Source organism: Staurois parvus, unplaced genomic scaffold (genome assembly GCF_062004578.1).
Source record: "Staurois parvus isolate SC_StPar_1 unplaced genomic scaffold, SC_StPar_1.0 ptg000380l, whole genome shotgun sequence".
Taxonomy (NCBI): Eukaryota; Metazoa; Chordata; class Amphibia; order Anura; family Ranidae; genus Staurois; species Staurois parvus.
The window spans coordinates 2,761,615-2,784,584 of record NW_028318176.1 but is presented as its reverse complement, the minus strand read 5'-3'; the positions used below and the strand labels follow the sequence as shown (position 1 = coordinate 2,784,584).

At 45.7% G+C, this 22,970-nt stretch overlaps 3 protein-coding genes across 7 annotated transcripts in view; all 3 read right to left on the bottom strand.

Moving 5' to 3' along the window:
- LOC149456026 (uncharacterized) overlaps positions 1 to 22,970 on the bottom strand; it is a 106,168-nt gene that overhangs the window by 36,156 nt on the left and 47,042 nt on the right. For 2 of the 5 annotated variants that reach the window (XM_089685552.1, XM_089685555.1), the window contains exons 1-3: positions 10,844 to 11,584; positions 10,422 to 10,589; positions 10,212 to 10,335 (exon numbers count right to left, since the gene is read on the bottom strand). The exons of 2 other annotated variants lie outside the window; for them this stretch is intronic. In XM_089685552.1, the coding sequence (XP_089541678.1) occupies positions 10,212 to 10,335; positions 10,422 to 10,589; positions 10,844 to 10,921 (370 nt within the window). In that variant the 5' untranslated portion in view covers positions 10,922 to 11,584. One more of the 5 variants, XM_089685554.1, reaches the window with a different exon arrangement.
- Positions 4,865 to 9,774, bottom strand: LOC149456030 (uncharacterized). The gene is made up of 2 exons (XM_089685625.1): positions 9,637 to 9,774; positions 4,865 to 7,544 (listed from the first exon to the last, which is right to left on the bottom strand). The coding sequence occupies exon 2, from the start codon at positions 7,507 to 7,509 to the stop codon at positions 6,811 to 6,813; it is 699 nt and encodes a 232-aa protein (XP_089541751.1). The 5' UTR covers positions 7,510 to 7,544; positions 9,637 to 9,774; the 3' UTR covers positions 4,865 to 6,810.
- LOC149456028 (uncharacterized) overlaps positions 20,895 to 22,970 on the bottom strand; it is a 31,594-nt gene continuing 29,518 nt past the window's right edge. The window contains exon 23 of the mRNA XM_089685643.1: positions 20,895 to 22,686. Coding sequence (XP_089541769.1) covers positions 21,953 to 22,686 — 734 coding nt within the window. The 3' untranslated portion in view covers positions 20,895 to 21,952. The remainder of the gene's footprint in view (positions 22,687 to 22,970) is intronic.

Below are 22,970 nucleotides of genomic sequence, written 5' to 3'. Positions count from 1 at the left end.
TAAAAAATGCAGGTTTACCAAAACTTAATGAAGTACATATGAATTTTCTAGACTCAGAGATTACACAGGAAGAAATAAAAATAGCATTAAAAAGCTCTAAGTCTGGGAAAAGCCCAGGGCCAGATGGGTTCACTGTGAGATACTATAAAAAATATAATGAATTGTTAATACCCAAACTGAAGATATATATGAATGCTTTGGGTGGAGAGATGTTGATGAGGTGGGAATCTCTACAGGCTCATGTGGTATTGATTCATAAAGAAGGAAAGGATGACTCCCAGTGTGCAAGTTATAGACCTATCTCATTGTTGAATATAGATACCAAGTTATATGCAAAGGTTTTGGCAAACAGGTTGAAGGATTTGATACCTGACTGGATCCATGGAGATCAGGTGGGCTTTGTCCCAGGAAGGGAGGGCAGGCATAATGGGTTGAGATCCTTGTTACTCATCCAGAATAGTAGAAAAGGCAAAAACCCTGTAGTGGTGATGTCAATTGATGCCGAAAAGGCATTTGACAGAGTTAACTGGGGCTTTATGATGGACACTTTGGAAATCCTGGGGATAGGCGTCAGGATGAGAGAGTGGATAAGAAAGTTGTATAGTAGGCCTTCCACAGTAATCATGGTAAATTGTGAGAGGTCTGATCCTTTGGGGATGTCAAATGGTACAAGACAGGGGTGCCCGTGGTCTCCATTATTGTATGTCTTGTCTTTGGAGTCTCTGTTGTCTACAATAAGGATCAATGTGGACATCAAGGGAATCCAGATCGGTGACAGAGAACATAAGGTGGCTGCATTTGCGGATGATCTCTTGTTCTATGTGGGGAATCCCAGGATAACACTCCCAAATTTAATGAAGAGTTTGAAGGAATATGGGGAATTATCAAACTTGAAAATCAATATAACTAAGACGGAGATTTTGAATATTAATCTCCCAAATAGTGAAAGAGAAAAGCTACAAAGAGAATTCCCCTTTAAATGGAAGGAAAGAGAGTTAAAGTATTTAGGAATAAACCTTACGACCTCATATCAGAACTTATATAAATTAAATTATATTGCATTATTAAATGAGATCAGGGAGGAATTGAGGAAAATGGGAGGCGGAATCCCATCCCTGGTTAGGACGCATACATTTGATAAAAATGATAATTATACCTAAAATCTTATATAAATTCCAAATGGTCCCTATCAAGCTCCCTGAGGCATATTTTAAGATAATTAAAAAAATGATAAGATATATATGGAGGAATAAAAAACCTAGAATATCTTATGAAGTTTTAAGCAGAACTAAAGAACGGGGGGGTTTGGGAGTGCCAGATTTTAAAAGATATTGTAAAGCAGTAATTCTGACAAGAATATTTGATTGTACACATAACCCAGGAGGGAAAAGTTGGGTCAAAATTTAAAATACACTGAGTGGAAGGATACTGAGTGAAATTGTATGGTTGCCAGCACAATATAGAGAATTAGATGATAACACTAGTTTGTACACTTTGAATGTTTTGAGAGTTTGGGATGTAATGCACAAACAGATGGGATGGGATTTTAATTCACAATTAATGCCACTGAGGAACACAACATTTTTTTCCAACAGGTCGGGAGAAGATTGCGGGAAGATGGATTAAGAAAGAGAGTGCCCAGTTGAGAGACATAATGGTGGGGGGGATTGAAATCACTTAAGGATTTGGAAAAGGAGGGTGTAGAAGTTTTCACTAAGATTGATGAATGGAAGTATCACCAATTGAAACACTTTGTTAGGAACCTCCCAAAACCCCTGAGACCTAGAAAAGAGTGGAATCTGTTTGAGAGACTACTTGAGTCAACGGGAGATGGGAGACATGGCACAGAAAAATATATAAGATCCTCACTGATTTAGACAGAACTACAAAGCCAAAGTATATAATTAATTGGGAAAGAGATTTGGGGGTGAAGATTGATGAGGACAAACAGAAGAAAATATTTAGATTAATTCACGAGATTGTATCTATGAGAGAGGTGGAAATGAATTACAAGTGCTTGACCATCTATTCCCTTCCTCGGTGGATCTCCTGCAGACTATTACCATCTATTTCCTTCCTCAGCGGATCTCCTGCAGTCTATTACCATCTGTTTCCTTCTTCAGCGGATCTCCTGCAGACTATTACCATCTGTTTCCTTCCTCAGCGGATCTCCTGCAGACTATTACCATCTGTTTCCTTCCTCAGGGGATCTCCTGCAGACTATTACCATCTATTTCTTTCCTCAGCAGATCTCCTGCAGACTATTACATCTATTTCCTTCCACAGCTGCTCTCCTTCAGACTATTACCATCTATTTCCTCCCTCAGCAGATCTCCTGCAGACTATTAGCATCTATTTCCTTCCTCAGCAGATCTTCTGCAGACTATTACCATCTATTTCCTTCCTCGGCAGATCTCCTGCAGACTATTAACATCTATTTCCTTCGGCGGATCTCCTGCAGACTATTAGCATCTATTTCCTTCCTCAGCAGATCTTCTGCAGACTATTAGTATCTATTTCATTTTCTCATTGGGATATTTTACCAAAGACATGTCCCTCACTGCTCAACTCCGCTCTCAGCAATGGCTCTGCCCCTCCTTTCCTGCAGCTCGTCAGTGTGTGGCCCCTGCCATATGAGGTTAGCGGTGGAAGTGACTGACAGGTCCGGCGGCCAATTAGAGCACCAATCACCTCAGAGGCCCTGCAGCTTCCTGAAGAAGGAGAGGGAAGCAGATGGTAGCGGTGCTGAGGAGAGGAGGAGGCCGGGGAGATCACACAAATGGCGGGGGGCCACACAATGACGAGCTGCAGGAAAGGAGGCATTGCAGACAGAGGAGTTGAGCAGTGAGGGACATCAGACCAGACCTTACTTACCTTAAAGGGGCCTTCAGCTTACTGAGAGTGTTATCTCTAACTGCGCACATTGATTGCGCATCTGGTGAGTGCGCTGTCTTTATAATTTTGGCCACATCACCAACTTACCGGATAGACCACCAGATATCGGAAATCTTCATGATCTTCCATGCACCTATTTGGACTATTTGTTGATTATTGTTTTCAGCACTTTATTGTTTGCACTATTGGTCACTAATTAGTGACAAAGTTCTTTGTTACCACTGAGTCACCTTATCTATTTGATTTGTTAGCACCATATCACTGGTCACTTGTAGATCTGCTTACCAATATTTAATTATACGTATATGCAGTTTCATATATGGTCAGAGTGACAACATTTTATGGTACCACTAAGTCACTTTATTTTTTGCCAGCACCTTGTCACTTTATAGGATCTTCTCATTGTCATATTTATTTATTCATATATATTTACATATGTGGTTATGTTAATTTTAGCGCTGCACCCAATTTTATATTGACGTTTTGGAGGTTTTTTGGTACCTTTTGGTGTCTCAGCAGCTGTATTGACTTCTAGCGCTTACTTACCTCTTTGTGCTTTTCATGTTGCAGAATACAGTTTGGCCTTAATTTATGAAATTTCCAATATGCAGAGCTCGGCAGGGCAGTGGCTACTCCGATACGCAGAGCTCGGCAGGGAAGTGGCTAGTCCGATACGCAGAGCTCGGCAAGGAAGCGGCTAGTCCGATACGCAGAGCTGGGCAGGGAAGCGGCTAGTCCGATACGCAGAGCTGGGCAGGGAAACGGCTAGTCCAATATGCAGAGTTGGGCAGGGAAGCGGCTAATCCAATAAGCAGAGCTCGGCAGGGAAGCAGTTAGTCCGATATGCAGAGCTCGGCAGGGAAGCAGCTGACCAGCAGGCAGGACTTACATACTATTGACCTCTTTAGTAGTCCCCAACTATTGTAACCCATTAATGCCAGCATAACACATACACATGGCATCACGGAAGTGGGTCTTCTTCCACAACTTGGTCAGCACAGAAACAACCCAACGGAGACCAATGGAGAAAGGCTTGGCGTCCATGTTCTGCTCGTGATCTCAACTGTGTGGAGGAACTTCTCTTCTGGGGATCTGTGATGGTCCCAATTATTATTATACAGTATTTATATAGCGTCAATAGTTTGCTCAGCGCTGGACATTACAATGGGAGACAATACACGAGATAGTACAGTAACAATACAATTCGATACACGAGGGGTTCGAGGGGCCTGCTCTTTGGAGCTTACAATCTAGGAGGGAGGGGATAGTGGTACAGGAGGAAATAGCTGTGGGGGATGGAGTGGTAGGAAGAGTGGAGGAGATCGGAAATCAATCTGTAAGGTGAAACATGTCCTCCACAACTTGGTCAGCACAGAGACAAGCCAATGGAGACCCATGGAGAAAAGCTTGGAGTCCATGTTCTGCTCGTGATCTGACCTGTGTGGAGGAACTTCTCTTCTGGGGATCTGCGATGGTCCCATTCAATCTATAAGGTGACACATTTCCTCCACAGCTTGGTCAGTACAGAGACAACCCAACAGAGACCCATGGAGAAAGGCTTGGAGTCTATGTTCTGCTCATGATCTCACCTGTGTGGAAGAATTTCTCTTCTGGGGATCTGTGATGGTCCCAATCAATCTATAAGGTGACACATTTCCTCCACAGCTTGGTCAGTACAGACAACCCAACGGAGACCCATGGAGAAAGGCTTGGAGTCCATGTTCTGCTCGTGCTCTCACCTGTGTGGAAGAATTTCTCTTCTGGGGATCGGTGATAGTCCCAATCAATCTGTAAGTTGACACATCTACACATTTCCTCCACAACTTGGTCAGCACAGAGAGAACGCAACAGAAACCCATGGAGAAAGGCTTGGAATCCATGTTCTGCTCATCATGATCTCACCTGTATGGAGAAACCTCTCTATTGAGGATCCTTGGTGGTTCCAAATCTTGTAAGAACCTTACACAACTCAAGTCATTGAAGAAAATTTATTTACTGAGCACTAGGTACACTATGGTAATTAATGATTGTCCCAATCAATCTGTAAGGTGACACATCTACACATTTCCTCCACAACTTGGTCAGCATAGAGACAACCCAACGGAGACCCATGGAGAAAGGCTTGGAGTCCATGTTCTGCTCATGATCTTACCTGTGTGGAGGAACTTCTGGGGATCTGTGATGGTTCCAATTAATCTGTAAGGTGACACATCTACACATTTCCTCCACAACTTTGTCAGCACAGAGAGAACCCAACAGAGACCCATGGAGAAAAGCTTGGAGTCCATATTCTGCTCATCATGATTTCACCTGTATGAAGGAACCTCTCTATTGGGGATCCTTGGTGGTCCCAAAGCTTGTAAGAACCTTACACAACTCAAGTCATTGAATAAAATCTATTTACTGAGCACTAGGTACACTATGGTAATTAATGGTTGTCCCAATCAATCTGTAAGGTGTCATATCTACACATTTCCTCCACAACTTGGTCAGCACAGAGACAACCTAACAAAGACACACGGAGAAATGCTTGGAGTCCATGTTCTCCTCGTGATCTCACCTGTGTGGAGGAACCTCTCTTCTGGGGATCTGTGATGGTCCCAATCAATCTGTAAGGTGACACAGCTACACATCTTCTCCACAACTTGGTCAGCATATAGACAACCCAACAGAGACACACGTAGAAAGGCTTACGAGTAAGAACCTTACCAACTCATTGGTTGAAATATCTTTACTGAGCACCATACACACTACGGGGGGTTAATTTAGTACAGTGTAGAGTGAATAATCTTCATGTGGTTGGTTGATGTTGGACCTCAGAGGAGACTCATAGAACAGGGATGGGGAGGATGAGACTTACACAGATTTTGTTAATGACTAAAAGTCTCTCAGCCCACCGTGATATGAATGATTAACCGATATTCCGATATATTTGTTTATTCAGGATCATGAACATGATGGATGCTCTGGCTTCAGTCTGAGAGTGTCTTCTACTCACCGTCTCCGACAGGAGAACTCTCTACCATCGAGACACAAATCATTAATATGACAAATATAAATTCGACCCTTTATTAAAATAGACGGATAGTTTGCCCCCCGAATCCTGCATATAGCACACGGCCGCCATGTTTTCCTCCATCTCAGCTGCTGATCTCCTCCAGCCTCTTCAACTGTCAGCTGCACCCAGGGGCGGACTGACAACTCATGGGGCCCCCAGGCAATAGGGGATCATGGGGTCCCTGTGTCCTTGCCCAAACTAAAAAAAAGCTTATGAAAAAGGTACCAAGGGCATCTCATGGGGCCCCCTACTGACCCCGGGCAGTGCCCGAGTTTCCAAATGGTCAGTCCGCCCCTGGCTGCACCTCATTGCTCTGGACCAGCACTCAGATGGTGACGTTGGTGGACCATGCCTGAGTGATCTGAGTCAACACGGTTGCTTGTAGTCCTCACCAGGGGCGCATGGGACAGGGTGACAATGCGGGAGATCGGTTGGGAGACCGGTGCAATGGCATAACAGGAAGTGCCTGAATAAGACCCTCCCCCTCCTGGCTTTCAGGCCAGCCCCAACTCAAGGCAAACAATTGTCTTCAACCGCCTAATATTTAGGTCAAGGCTAAAACTTGGTTTGAGATAAAATATGGAAGGATTAGAACCAGAGTCTAGTCCTCCAGTTCCATCCAGCGGCCAAAATCAGGTTTTTTCTTTTTCCTGAAATGCCGCCATCAGGAAACTACCGAATTACGACCACTAGATGGAGCTGACAATCACAGGAAATCGATATTCGAAGCATGATACAGTAAGAATTCACTGGGCAAATGCTTGTGGCATTCATCCAACAAATGTCCAGCACGATGGTTGGGTGGGACCTCTCATGTACAGCAAGACTGGACTTCAAGTGAGAAACATTTCCCGCACTCAGGACACAACTCCGATTTCTACCCTGTGAGACCTTTGATGCCTGACCAGTTGTGAATTACGTACAAAACATTTCCCGCACTCGGGACAGGTGTGAGGCTTCACTCCCGCGTGCACTTTCTGGTGTTCAGAAAGATGGCCCCTCTGCGAATAACATTTCCCGCACTCGGAGCAGGAAAACGGCTTCTCGCCCGTGTGCGTCCTCTGATGTCTGACGAATTCTGATCTCTGCACAAAGCTCTTCTTGCACTCAGAGCAGGAATATGGCAACACACTCCTGTGAGCCCTTCGATGCCTGGAAAGATTGGACTTGTCTGAAAAAAGTTTCCCGCACTCCAGACAGGAATACGGCTTCTCCAAGGTGTGAGAGCGCCGATGTCGGGTCAGATAGGCCTTATCCGAGAAACATTTCCCGCACTCAGAGCAGGCGTACGGCTTCTCCCCCGTGTGAGACCTCTGGTGTGTGACGAACGTGGATTTATCCAGATAACACTGGCCACAATATTCACAGGAATACGGCTTCTTGCCCGAATGATAGATCTGATGTCTGATATGTTGGGATTTTCGCTGAAAACTTTTCCCACACTGGGTGCAGGAGAACGGCTTCTCGTTGGTGTGCAATTTCTGATGTCTTTGAAGACCGGTCTTTTTTGAAAAACATTTCCCGCACTCAGGACAAGAATACGGCTTCTCCTCCATGTATGAACTCTGATGGTGGGAAAGGTAAGACTTGCCTGAAAATATAGAGGGCAGCAGTGAGTAATGTTCAGCACAATGTATAGTGCAAGGGTCAGGAGTGTGTAATGTACAACACAGTCTATACAGTGCAGGGGTCAGGAGTATGTAATGTACAACATAGAGTATATAGTGCAGGGGTCAGGAGTATGTAATGTACAACATAGAGTATATAGTGCAGGGGTCAGGAGTATGCAATGTACAACACGGAATATATAGTGCAGGGGTCAGGAATGTGTAATGTACAACAAAGTATATAGTGCAGGAGTCAGGAGTGTGTAATGTACAACATAGAGTATATAGTGCAGGGGTCAGGAGTATGTAATGTACAACACAGAGTATAAAGTGCAGGGGTCAGGAGTATGTAATGTACAACATGGAGTATATAGTGCAAGGGTCTGGAGTATGGAATGTACAACATACAGTATATAGTGCAGGGCTCAGGAGTGTGTAATGTACAACACAGTCTATACAGTGCAGGGGTCAGGAGTGTGTAATGTACAACATACAGTATATAGTGCAGGGGTCAGGAGTGTGTAATGTACAACATACAGTATATTGTGCAGGGGTCAGGAGTGTGTAATGTACAACACAGTCTATACAGTGCAGGGGTCAGGAGTGTGTATTGTACAACACAGTCTATACAGTGCAGGGGTCAGGAGTATGTAATGTACAACATATAGTATATAGTGCAGGGGTCAGGAGTATGTAATGTACAACATGGAGTATATAGTACGGGGGTCAGGAGTATGTAATGTACAACACGGAGTATATAGTGCAGGGGTCAGGAGTGTGTAATGTACAACATGGAGTCTATAGTGCAGGCATCAGGATTGTGTATCTTACAACATAGCGTACACATTACAACAGTCAGGACAATGTCATGTACAACAATACATATGCAGTGCAGCGGTCAGAGCAGGGGTCAGAACCAGAGATAAGCCACGTATACCTGGTTTTGGTTTGGTTTGGGCTTGAGGAGGTTCGGCAAACAGTACTAAATTCTGGTGCCAAATCCAAACACCAATGAGGTCAGTGAGGGGATCTCCCTGGCAAAACCACCATGTCGATGAAAACTCAAAACTCAAGGACCTCTTCACCACAACCCTGGCCTGGTGGTTGTGGGGGTCTACAGGCAGGGGGCTTATCAGAATCTTCAAGACCACTTTAACCAGAAGGGGGCTCTCAGATAATCCCTCAACATATGAATGAGTAAGGGGTATAGGAATACCCATACTCTGTCACTGCGACTCAAGATGGAGGACACCTCCTAGGCCCTGCCTCTAAAACTAAACAAAGGGGCGGGATCTCCCAAGAGATGATATTGACCAGATATGGCCAATGGCCATATTTATTTAATGTCATTGGCCAGACTGGCCAAATATGGCCATATTTGGTCAGTGATGTCAAGCTACTTCTTGGAAAGTCCCCACCCTACTCTGGGCCAATCAGAGAGCAGTATGGGTGGAGGAATGGATTTAGTGTTCATGACCCACCTGTGCTGATCTCTGTAGGAGTGTCCTCCTCTATAAATGTCCCCGTTATTCCATCCTCCTCCATAGACTGCTCATCATCCCTGCCATACATCTCTTCTTCTTCTCCTTCTACCTCGTGTTTTATTCCGGTTACACCTTCACCCTAAACCAAGAGAAGGATCGAAAATAACATCTGTAAAATATAAGCTGGAATGATGTGAGACCACATAGACAAATGTCATCTTGTAGGGTCTATAGGCCGGGCCTGATTTACTGACATATACGGGAGTGCAGGTGGGCACTGATGCTACATAACTAAGCAAATATATAGAAGAATATACATTGTATCATAGAGGAACAAAAGGGCATGAAAGCCTCATTAGTTAGAGGGCCAACCCACATGACTAGGTGGGATCTCACCATAAATGTTGGACATTAGTTTACCATCAGCTACATAGGTTCTTGGATGACGATTGTCCATGCACATATGGGAAGACTATCCAGTTGTGTCCTCATATTTTATCTCCACTTTTAGATTTGTCTCATAAAGCCTCGTCATCTCCTCTTATCAGAAAGTTGAGTCTCTTCCACGTTCTAGAAGCTCCTGAACACCAACCTGATTATGGTAGCTGTAAGGACGGGGACATCTCTCTGGTGGGTTCCTGGTAGGAGGTGGCTCCATCATGTCCTTATGTCCTTCTGAAAACTCCTCCATCACTCCATACTCCTTATCCTCCTCTTTATACTCTTCTTTAACATCAATATTTTCATCCCAGAGGATTCCACTCTGAGTACTCTGAATATAAATCAAAACATTTATTGTAAAAACATACTTGTGTATAAATCACAGCTATCAGTGATTGTTCCTCATCTACCTGATGATGGTGAGGGATGGTGTGACCTTCCTGTGTGGAATCCCGGGAATACAGAGGACGGGGACATCTCTCTGGTGGGTTCTCATGACTGGATCCATCTACCTGATGATGGTGAGGGATGATGTGACCTTCCTGTGTGGAATCCTGGGAATACAGAGGATGGGGACATCTCTCTGGTGGGTTCCCATGACTGGATCCATCTGTAGGAAACACACACACTGACTGAATCCATTGTTTCTATGTGTTTATCAGATGATGGGGGATCTAGGTGGAGCCTCCATACTGCTCTCTCCTTTCCAATAAAGTCTCCACTTACCCGGTGATGTGAGGGGCGGCTGATTGTCCATCATGACGTCCTTGTAGAGATCCTTGTGTCCTTCTAAATACTCCCACTCCTCCATGGAGAAATAGACAGTGACACCCTGACACCTTATAGGAACCTGACACACACAATGATACAGTCACCATCCAGACACATCCCTTGTCTGTTACTGGAGAATGTCCCAGAATTCCCGGCACCGCTCACCTCTCCTGTCAGCAGATGAACCATCATGGTGGTCAGTTCCAGGATCTTCTGCTCTTTGTTCCTCTCAGGTATGGGAGAACGAGGGGGAGGCACCATGGTGGGGCTCTGGGTCCTGCTCCATCCTCCTGAGATTGGCTGCCCACTAGACTTCTTCACTACAACATAATCCTACAGATCAGGAGAAAGAGAAACCGATATCAATCATCTGACATCATCTACATGTCTACAAGAAGAACATGGTCTATTGGCCAGACTAGACCAGAGTGATGTCATGTGACCTCCCAGGATCCTCCTCACCTCTCCGGTCAGGTCTGTGTGATGTCATGTGACCTCCCAGAATCCCAATCACCTCTCTGGTCAGGTCTGTGTTTCATTAATAGAGATCAGAGTGATGTCATGTGACCTCCCAGAATCCTCCTCACCTCTCTGGTCAGCAGGTAGATGATCTCCAGGGTGAGGTTTAGTATCTTCTCAGTCATGTGACTCCGGTCCTCCTCCATCCTCCTCTGGGCAGCTATGCGGTCTATACAGGTTTCGGCCTCAACAGGTAACTATAAGTAGCAATGATAGAAGTCATATAATGGGTCAGTATAGACTGAGGAGGAGAGAAGGTGATTTCTGGGAAAGGTGACATCTCCACAATGAGGAGAATGTTCCGGCCCCGGAAGTGGGGGAATGTTCTGCTCCTGAAGGGGTTAATCTGGGTTCCCACACTATATATGTGTGTATCATCATCTGCTGGAGATAGAAGACTTCACAGTGACTATGGAGGAAAAGGATGGACGTGACGATGGAGGAAGAGGACGGGAGTGACTATGGAGGAAGAAGATGGACGTGACGATGGAGGAAGAGGACAGATGTGACGGTGCAGGAAGAGGACGGACGCGACGGTGAAGGAAGAGAAACGGACGCGACGGTGAAGGAAGAGGACGGACGCGACGGTGGAGGAAGAGGACGGACGCGACGGTGGAGGAAGAGGATGGACGTGACTGTGGAGGAAGAGGAGGGACGCGACTGTGGAGGAAGAGAACGGACGCGACGGTGGAGGAAGAGGATGGAGGTGACAATGGAGAAAAAGGACGAACGTGACAATGGAGGAAGAGGATGGTCATGACAATGGAGGAAGAGAATGGACATGACGGGGGGGTTACTGGATGTAAATACAAAATAAGACCTTATTACCTCCTCTGCTGCCACTTCCAGCAATGTCTCTTCTCAACTTCCTCCCGACTCACAGCTCACCCGTAACTTCCTATTTATACCTGACATCACTTCCTGTCTTCCATAGAGACTTCCTGTCTGCGTAGAAGTGAGATCCCCACCTTGTGGAGCTCAGAGGAACTCTAGTCCCGAGAACCGTTTCGTAGTTCATCTCATGAGCATAGTCTTGTGCTGGGGTCATTTCCAGGTCAGCCAAGGGGGATATACAGTTGTGTATACAGTTGAAAATAATAGCAGTCAGACATCACTAACCTGATCAATCACTGTTTTTGGTAGAAATGACATTTCTACATGGCAAATAATTTACTAGCAGGTGTAGTAGAGTAATAGAAATCCAACAGACCCAACAGTCATGACATGCATGCTGCTGATTCTGTGTAATTGAATCACTAATTGAAAGGGGCATGTTCAAAATAATAGCAGTGTGGAATTCCATTAGTGAGGTCATTCATTCTTTGAAAAACTGGTGGCAATTATTGCCCTTATTTAACCACTAGCCGCCCAGCCACTGTATAAAAACAGTGGCAGGGCGGCACGGCTAGGCAAAAGCACGTTTTAAAACGTGCTGTTTCAAAACAGGTAGGGGGCATGCGCGAGGCGCGCCGCCGCCCTACCTTCACCACCGATCTCAGCCCCGGGTGTCAGTCGCCGGGTCACAGCCGGTTATTATCAGCTGTGTCCCAGCGATTAGCGACAATCAGTGACAGAGAGCAGGGCTACAGTAGCTCTGCTTTCTGTCAGTTCCCTGACAGTTCCTAACAAGGTGACCAGGAGAAAAGAGTTTCTCTGTCCTGATCAGCTGTCTCCCTGCATAACACACCCCCGCCCCCTAGTAAAACACTCCCCTCACACAGTTAACCCTTTCAGTGCAAAAAAAAAGTTAATCCCTTTCTCCCCAGTGCCATTAGTACAGTGTCAGTGTTTTTTTTTTTTGCACTGATCATTGTATTGGTGTCACTGGGGATGTCAGTGACCCTAAGTCAGTTCCCCCCCAGTGTCAGAATGTCCGCCGCAGTCCTGCCATAAGTCGCTGATCGCCGCCATAAGTCACTGATCGACGCCATAAGTCGCTGATCGCCGCCATTATTAGTATAAAAAAAATTAAAAATCCGAGTATCTTTCCCGCCATTTGTAAACGCTATAACTTTCACGTAAACCAATTAATTTACACGTATTGGGTTTTGTTTTGCAAAGACATGTCGCAGAATGCATTTTGGCTGAAATTTATGACGAAATTTGATTTTTACTGGACATGTTTTATAGCAAAAAGTACAAAATATTGTTTTTTTTCCTCAAAATTGTCAGTCTTTTTTTTTATAGCGCAAAAAATAAAAAACGCACAGGCAAACAAATACCACCAAACGAAAGCTCTATTGGTGTGAAAAAAAGGACATAAATTTTATTTATGTACCGTATTGCATGACCGCGCAATTGTCCGTTAAACTAGCGCAGCGCTGTATAGCAAAAAAATGGCGTAAATTGCAGTATCTATACCATAGTTTGTAGACGCTATAACGTTCACAAAAAGCAATCAATATACACTTATTGGGATTTTTTTTACCAAAAACATGTAACAGAATACATTTTGGCCTAAATTTATAACTAATTTTGAGTTTACTATATATTTTTTATAGCTGAAAGTAAAAAATATCATTTTTCTTCAAAATGTTTGGTCTTTTTTTGTTTATTGCGTGAAAAATAAAAAGTGCACAGGTGATCAAATACCACCAAAAGAAAGCTCTATTTGTGTGAAAAAAAGGGCGTAAATTTTGTTTGGGTGCAGCGTTGCATGACCGCGCAATTATCAGTTGAATTCGTGCAGCGCCGAGTAGCAAAAATAGGCCTGGTCATTAAGGGGGGTAAATCCTCAGGAGAGCAAGTGGTTAAGGAAGGAAGGCAGCAAATGTTGTACATGCTGGTTACAGTGCATTTCTCTCTGAAATTCTGAGAAAAATGGGTCGTTCCAGACATTGTTCAGAAGAACAGAGTACCTTGATTAAAAAGTTAATTGGAGAGGGGAAAACATATAAAAAAGTGCAGAAAATGATAGGCTGCTAAGCTAAAATGATCGCAAATGATTTAAAATGGCAACCAAAACCTGAAAGACGTGGAAGAAAGTGAAAAACTACCATTCGAATGGATAGAATAGCCAAAATGGCAAGGACTCAGGCAACAATCAGCTCCAGGAAGATCAAAGAAGGTCTAAAGTTACCTGTGAGTACTGTTACAATTAGAAGACGCCTATGTGAAGCCAAGCTATCTGCAAGAAGCCCCCGCAAAGTCCCACTGTTGAAAAAAAGACGTGCTGAAGAGGTTACAATTTGCCAAAGAGCACATTGACTGGCCTAAAGAGAAATGGCGCAACATTTTGTGGACTGATGAAAGTAAGATTGTTCTTTTTTGGTCTAGTGGCCAGAGACAGTTTGTCAGACGACCCCCAAACACTGAATTCAAGCCACAGTACACTGTGAAGACAGTGAAGCATGGTGGTGCAAGCATCATGATATGGGGATGTTTCTCATACTACGGTCTTGGGCCCTTTTATCATACCAGGGATCATGGATCAGTTTGAATACATCAGAATACTTGAAGAGGTCATGCTGCCTTATGCTGAAGAGGAAATGCCCTTGAAATGGGTGTTCCAACAATACAACGAGCCCAAACACACCAGTAAACGGGCAACATCTTGGTTCCAGACCAACAAGATTGACGTTATGGAGTGGCTAGCCCAATCCCCGGATCTTAATCCAATAGAAAACTTGTGGGGTGACATCAAAAATGCAGTTTCTGAGGCAAAACCAAGATATAGAGAAGAACTGTGGAATGTAGTCCAATCATCCTGGGCTGGAATACCTGTTCACAGGTGCCAGAAGTTGGTTGACTCCATGCAACACAGATGTACAGCAGTTCTCAGAAACAGTGCTTATACAACTAAATATTCATTAGGGATTCAAAAGGAAAGCAAAATCTTCAAACATTTTTCAGTTTATATAGTGAATGTTTGAGTTTGTAAAGAAGAATACAAACACTGCTATTTTTTTGAACAGTCTAATATTCACTTTTCTTCAATTTGTTTAGAGGAACAACACAAATTTGATCTATTTTTCTTCATGTTTTGATTTGGAATAGAATGTGTAGTGTTCACAATGCATTTGTGTGTATGGAAATAAAAGCTATTAGAAGGATTTTCAGCTTTATTCACTTTTTTCAACACACTGCTATTATTTTGAACACAACTGTAAATACAAGGCATTCATCGGGCTTTGAGGCCCCTTTCTTGATGCCATAGCCATATAGTTTTTTTCCTCCTCCCAAAATTGGACATCAAATGTTTATGGGGGGGTATAGGTACCTTTTCTGTGGGAAAAAGACCCTTTCACATCTAGGCAAGAATGCTAATGATGTCATCCCCCACCCAAATCCTCCTTGGTCCAATGTCACGCATCTCAGGAGGCTTAAGGCCATCTCAGTCTTACTGTGCATGCGCTGGAAAATCTCCACTGCACTGTGCATGCACTGCTGTCTTTTCTTAGGGGGTCGGTTCAAAGAACCCAGAGGAAGAAAATGGCCTGGTGATGTCACTTTAGAGGATTGTGGCATGGGACCTGGAGGTCCTAGATGGAGTGGTGGTCTCCTGGTGATGTCACTTGAGAAGATGGTGGCATGGGATTTGGAGATCCTAGATGGAGTGGTGGTCTCCTGGTGATGTCACTTGAGAAGATGGAGACATGGGATTTGGAGATCCTAGATGGGGTGGTGGTCTCAGAAGATGGTGGCATGGGACCTAGAGATCCTAGATGGAGTGGTGGTCTCTTGGTGATGTCAGTTGAGAAGACGGTGGCATGGGATCTGGAGGTCCTAGATGGGGTGGTGGTCTCAGAAAATGGTGGCATGGGACCTGGAGATCCTAGATGGGTGGTGGTCTCCTTGTGATGTCACTTGAGAAGATGGTGGCATGGGATTTGGAGATCCTAGATGGGGTGGTGGTCTCAGAAGATGGTGGCATGGGATTTGGAGATCCTAGATGGGGTGGTGGTCTCAGAAGATGGTGGCATGGGACCTGGAGAATATAGCTGTCCTCTATTTCCTTCCTCAGCAGATCTCCTGCAGACTATGATCATCTATTTCCTTCCGCGGTGGATCTCCTGCAGACTATTATCTATTTCCTTCCTTGGTTGAGCTCCTGCAGACTATTACCATCTATTTCCTTCCTCGGCGGATCTCCTGCAGACTATTACCATCTATTTCCCTTCCTCATGGGATCTCCTGCAGACTATTACCATCTATTTCCCTCCTCTCCTGGTGATGTAACTTGAGAAGATGGTGACATGGGATCTGGAGATCCTAGGTGGGGTGGTGGTCTCAGAAGATGGTGGCATGGGACCTGGAGAACCTAGATGGGGTGGTGGTTTTCTGGTGATGTAGCTTGAGAAGATGGTGACTTGGGATCTGGAGATCCTAGATGGGGTGGTGGTCTCCTATTGATGTCACTTTAGCAGATCTGCAGACTATTACCATCTATTTCCTTTCTTAGCAGATCTCCTGCAGACTCTTAGCATCTATTTCCACCCTCTCCTGGTGATGTCACTTGAGAAGATGGTGGCATGGGATCTGGGAGTCAAAGATGGGGTGGTGGTCTCAGAAGATGGTGGCATGGGACCTGGAGATCCTAGATGGGGTGGTGGTCTCCTTGTGATGTCACTTGAGAAGATGGTGTCATGGGAACTGGAGGTCCTAGATGGGATGGTGGTTTCAGAAAATGGTGGCATGGGACCTGGAGATCCTAGATGGGGTGGTGGTCTCCTTGTGATGTCACTTGAGAAGATGGTGGCATGGGAACTGGAGGTCCTAGATGGGGTGGTGGTCTCAGAAAATGGTGGCATGGGACCTGGAGATCCTTGATGGGGTGGTGGTCTCCTTGTGATGTCACTTGAGAAGATGGTGGCATGGGATTTGGAGATTCTAGATGGGGTGGTGGTCTCAGCAGATGGTGGCATGGGAACTGGAGAACATAGAATATAGCTGTCCTCTATTTCCTTCCTCAGCAGATTTCCTGCAGACTATTAGCATCTATTTCCACCCTCTCCTGGTGATGTCACTTGAGAAGATGGTGGCATGGGATCTGGGGGTCAAAGATGGGGTGGTGGTTTCAGAAGATGGTGGCATGGGACCTGGAGATCCTAGATGGGGTGGTGGTCTCCTATTGATGCAATTTGAGCAGATCTCCTGCAGACTATTAGCATCTATTTTCTTCCTCAGCAGATCTTCTGCAGACTATTAGCATCTATTTCATTTTCTCATTGGGATTTTTTACCAAAGACTTGTAGCAGAATACAGTTTGGCCTTAATTTATGAAGAAATATTCGATATGCAGAGGTCCGCAGGGAAGCGGCAGGTCCGATACGCAGAGCTCGTCAGGGAAGCGGCTAGTCCGATACGCAGAGCTCGGCAGGTCCGATACACAGATCTCGGCAGGGAAGCGGCTGGTCCAATACGCAGAGCTCGGCAGGGAAGCGGCTGGTACGATACGCAGAGCTCGGCAGGGAAGCGGCAGGTCTGATACGAAGAGCTCGGTAGGGAAGCGGCTGGTCCGATACGAAGAGCTTGGCAGAGAAGCTGCTGGTCTGATACGCAGAGCTCGACAGGGAAGCGGCTGGTCCGATACGAAGAGCTTGGTAGGAAAGCGGCTGGTCCAATACGAAGAGCTCGGTAGGGAAGCGGCTGGTCCGATACGAAGAGCTCGGCAGGGAAGCGGCTGGTCCGATACGCAGAGCTCGGCAGGGAAGCGGCTGGTCCGATACGCAGAGCTCGGCAGGGAAGCAGCTGGTCCGATATGAAGAGCTTGGCAGGGAAGCGACTGGTCCGATACGCAGAGCTCGGCAGGGAAGCGGCTGGTCCGATACGAAGAGTTCGGCAGGGAAGCGGCTGGTCCGATACGCAGAGCTCGGCAGGGAAGCGGCTGGTCCGATACGCAGAGCTCGGCAGGGAAGCGGTTGGTCCGATACGAAGAGCTCGGTAGGGAAGCGGCTGGTCCGATACGAAGAGCTCGGCAGGGAAGCGGCTGGTCCGATACGCAGAGCTCGGCAGGGAAGCAGCTGACCAGAAGGCAGAACTTACATACTACTGACCTCTGTTGTAGTCTTCAACTATTTTAACCCATTAATGCCAGCACAACACATACACATGGCATCACGGAAGTGGGTCTTCTTCCAAGGCGCCACCTATATGTGCATCAGTCTTCATGCTGGAAACACACTTCATGACAATATTTTTTTAGCTCAGATTTCAGCTTTAAATATCTATCTGAAGATCCACCCCCTTTGCGTCCCTCATGAAGAAGCAGTCCATGGTCTTCTCATCATTAACGCATCTGTGACACCTCCGCACATTTCCTCCAGAACTTGGTCAGCATAGAGTCAACCCAACAGAAACACATGGAGAAAGGCTTTGAGTCCATGTTCTGCTCATCATGATCTCACCTGTGTGGGGGAATCTCTCATCTGGGGATCCGTTATTGTCCCAATCTGTAAGGTGACACCTACACATTTCCTCAACTTGATCAGCAGAGACAACCCAACAGAGATACATGGAGAAAGGCTTAGTGTCCATGTTCTGCTCATCATGACCACACCTGTGTAGAGGAACCTCTGTTCAGGAGAAATTTGATTGCCCCAATCAATCTGTAAGGTGATACATCTACACTTGTATGAGGTCTCCTCCCAGGTTCCATGATTGTCCCAGTTAGTCTATGAGATGACACCTCTGTAAGGTCATACATCTACACATTTCCTCCACAACTTGGTCAGCACAGAGACAACCCAACAGAGACACACAGAGAAAGGCTAGTAGTCCATGTTCTGCTCATCATGACCTCACCTGTGTGGAGGAACTTCTTTTCTGGGGATCCATGACTGTTCCAATCAATGAGTAAGTTGACAACTCCTGCTATTCCTTTTACAATTTCTTTTCTTGGTTGAACTGAATAAACGTGTGACTTTTTTTCAACCAGACTAACTATATAAATCTGTAAGGCCATACATCTACACATTTCCTCCACAGCTTGGTCAGCACAGAGACAACCCAACGGAGACCCATGGAGAAATGCTTTGAGTCCATGTTCTGCTCGTCATCTCACCTGTGTGGAGGAACTTCTCTTCTGGGGAATCACTGCTGGTCCCAATCAATCTGCAAGGTGACATACTGTATGTCCTCCACAACTTGGTCAGCACAGAGACAACCCAACGGAGACCCATGGAGAAAGGCTTGGAGTCTATGTTCTGCTCGTGATCTCCCCTGTGTGGAGGAACTTCTCTTCTGGGGATCTGTGATCGTCCCATTCAATCTGTATGGTGACACATTTCCTCCACAGCTTGGTCAGTACAGAGACAATCCAACGGAGACCCATGGAGAAAGGCTTGGAGTCCATGTTCTGCTCGTCATCTCACCTGTCTGGAAGAACTTCTCTTCTGGGGATCTGTGATGGTCCCATTCAATCTGTAAGGTGACACATCTACACATTTCCTCCACAACTTGGTCAGCACAGAGACAGCCCAAAGGAGACACATAAAGAAAGGCTTGGAGTCCATTTTCTGCACGTGATCTCACCTGTGTGTGTTCCTCCACACAGGTGAGATCACGAGCAGAACATGGACTCCAAGCAATTCTCCATGGGTCTCCGTTGGAGTTGTCTCTGTGCTGACCAAATTGTGGAGGAAATGTGTAGATGTGTCACCTTACAGATTTATTGGGACCATCACTATCAGGGGCTCCGAGCGGGAGTCATAAGAGGATGCCTCCTCTCCACGTCAGGCTCCACAACCAGGTACGTGACAAAACCCAACGGAGACCCATGGAGAAAGGCTTGGAGTCCTTTTTCTGCTCATGATCTCACCTGTGTGAAAAACTTCTCTTCTGGGGATCTGTGATGGTCCCATTCAATCTGTATGGTGACACATGTCCTCCACAAATTGATCAGCACAGAGACAACCCAACGGAGACGCATGGAGAAAGGCTTGGAGTCCATGTTCTGCTCATGATCTCACCTGTGTGGAAGAACTTCTCTTCTGGGGATTAGTGATGGTCCCAATAAATCTGTAAGGTGACACATCTACACATTTCCTCCACAACTTGGTCAGCACAGAGACAGCCCAACAGAGACACATGGAGAAAGGCTTGTAGTCCATGTTCTGCTCATCATGACCTCACCTGTGTGGAGGAACTTCTTTTCTGGGGATCCATGACTGTTCCAATCAATAAGTAAGTTGACAACTGCTCTTCCCTTCACAATTTCTTCTTGGTTGAGCTGGATGGCTTTTTTTTCAACCAGATTAACTATATAAATCTGTAAGGACATACATCTACACATTTCCTCCACAACTTAGTCAGTACAGAGACAACCCAATGGAGACCCATGGAGAAGGGCTTGGAGTCCATGTTCTGCTCGTGATCTCACCTGTGTGGAGAAACTTCTCTTCTGGGGAATCTGTGATGGTCCCGATCAATCTGTAAGGTGACACATCTACACATTTCCTCCACAACTTGGTCAGCACAGAGAGAACCCAACGGAGACCTATGGAGAAAGGCTTGGAGTCCATGTCCTGCTCATCATGATCTCACCTGTATGAAGGAACCTCTCTATTGGGGATCCTTGGTGGACCCAAGGCTTGTAAGAACCTTACACAACTCAAGTCATTGAATAAAGTGTATTTACTGAGCACTAGGTACACTATGGCAATTAATGATTGTCCCAATCAATCTGTAAGGTGACACATCTACACATTTCCTCCACAACTTGGTCAGCACAGAGACAACCCAACGGAGACCCATGGAGAAAGGCTTGGAGTCCATGTCCTGCTCGTGATCTCACCTGTGTAGAGGAACTTCTTTTCTGGGGATCCATGACTGTTCCAATCAATGAGTGAGTTGACAATTTTACATATTCCCTTTGCAATTTCTTCTCTTGGTTGAACTGGATGGACTTGTGCCTTCTTTTTCAACCAGACTAACTATATAAATCTGTAAGGACATACAGTACATCTACACATTTCCTCCACAACATGGTCAGCACAGAGACATGCTGTTCTGCTCGTGATCTCACCTGTGTGGAGGAACCTCTCTTCTGGGGATCTGTGATGGTCCCAATCAATCTGTAAGGTGACACATCTACACATTTCCTCCACAACTTGGTCAGGAAAGAGACAACCCAACAGAGACACACGGAGAAGGCTTACGAGTAAGAACCTTACCAACTCATTGGTTGAAATATCTTTACTGAGCACCATACACACTACGGGGGGTTAATTTAGTACAGTGTGGAGTGAATGATCTTCATGGGGTTGGTTGATGTTGGACCTCAGAGGAGACTCATAGAACAGGGATGGGGAGGATGAGACTTACACAGATTTTGTTAATGATTAAAAGTCTCTCAGCCCATCGTGATATGAACGATAAACCGATATTCCAATATATTCGTTTATTCAGGATCATGAACATGATGGATGCTCTGGCCTCAGTCTGAGAGTGTCTTCTACTCACTGTCTCCGAGAGGAGAACTTTCTACCATCGGGACACAAATCATTAATATGACAAATATAAATTAGACCCTTTATTAAAATAGACATAAAACCCTCAGTGACGGATAGTTTGCCCCTGTATCCTGCACATAGCACACAGCCGCCATGTTTTCCTCCATCTCAGCTGCTGATCTCCTCCACCCTATTCCAGTGTCAGCTGCACCCCATTGCTCTGGACCAGCACTCAGATGATGACGTTGGTGGACCATGCCTGACTAATCTGAGTCAGCACAGTTGCTTGTAGCCCTCACCAGGGGCGCATGGGACAGGGTGACAACGCGGGAGATCGGTTGGGAGACCGGTGCAATGGCATAACAGGAAGTGCCTGAATAAGACCCTCACCCTCCTGGCTTTCAGGCCAGCCCCCAACTCAAGGCAAACAATTGTCTTCAACCGCCTAATATTTAGGTCAAGGCTAAAACTTGGTTTGAGATAAAATATGGAAGTATTGGAACCCGTGTCTAGTCCTCCAGTTCCATCCAGCGGCCATAATCAGGTTTTTTTTTTTTTCCTGAAATGCCACCATCATGAGACTACCGAATTACGACCACTAGTTGGAGCTGACAGTCACAAGAAATCGACATTCGAAGCATGATACAGTAAGAATTCACTGAGCAAATGCTCGTGGCATTCATCTAACAAATATCCAGCACGCGGGACACTAATACACCATGATGGTTGGGTGGGACCTCTTATGTACAGCAAGACTGGACTTCAAGTGAGAAACATTTCCCGCACTCAGGACACAACTCCGATTTCTACCCTGTGAGACCTTTGATGCCAGACCAGTTGTGAATTACGTAAAAAACATTTCCCACACTCAGGACAGGAGTGAGACTTCACTCCCACGTGCACTTTCTGGTGTTCAGAAAGATGGCCCCTCTGCGAATAACATTTCCCGCACTCTGAGCAGGAAAACGGCTTCTCGCCAGTGTGCGTCCTCTGATGTCTGACGAATTCAGATCTCTGCACAAAGCTCTTCTTGCACTCAGGGCAGGAATATGGCAACACGCTCCTGTGAGCCCTCCGATGCCTGGAAAGATTGGACTTGTCCGAAAAACGTTTCCCGCACTCCAGACAGGAATACGGCTTCTCCAAGGTGTGAGAGCGCCAGTGTCTGGTAAGATAGGCCTTGTCCGAAAAACATTTCCCACACTCAGAGCAGGCGTACGGCTTCTCCCCCGTGTGAGACCTCTGGTGTGTGACGAACGTGGATTTATCCAGATAACCCTGACCACAATATTCACAGGAATACGGCTTCTTGCCCGAATGATAGATCTGATGTCTGATATGTTGGGATTTTCGCTGAAAACTTTTCCCGCACTGGGTGCAGGAGAACGGCTTCTCGTTGGTGTGCAATTTCTGATGTCTTTGAAGACCGGTCTTTTTCGAAAAACATTTCCCACACTCAGGACAAGAATACGGCTTCTCCTCCATGTATGAACTCTGATGGTGGGAAAGGTAAGATTTGCCTGAAAATATAGAGGGCAGCAGTGAGTAATGTTCAACACAGTGTATAGTGCAAGGGTCAGGAGGATGTAATGTACAACACGGAGTATATAGTGCAGGGGTCAGGAGTGTGGAATGTACAACATACAGTATATAGTGCAGGGGTCAGGAGTATGTAATGTACAACATGGAGTATATAGTGCAGGGGTCAGGGGGATGTAATGTACAACATGGAGTATATAGTGCAGGGGTCAGGAGTGTGTAATGTACAACATGGAGTATATAGTGCAGGGGTCAGGAGTGTGTA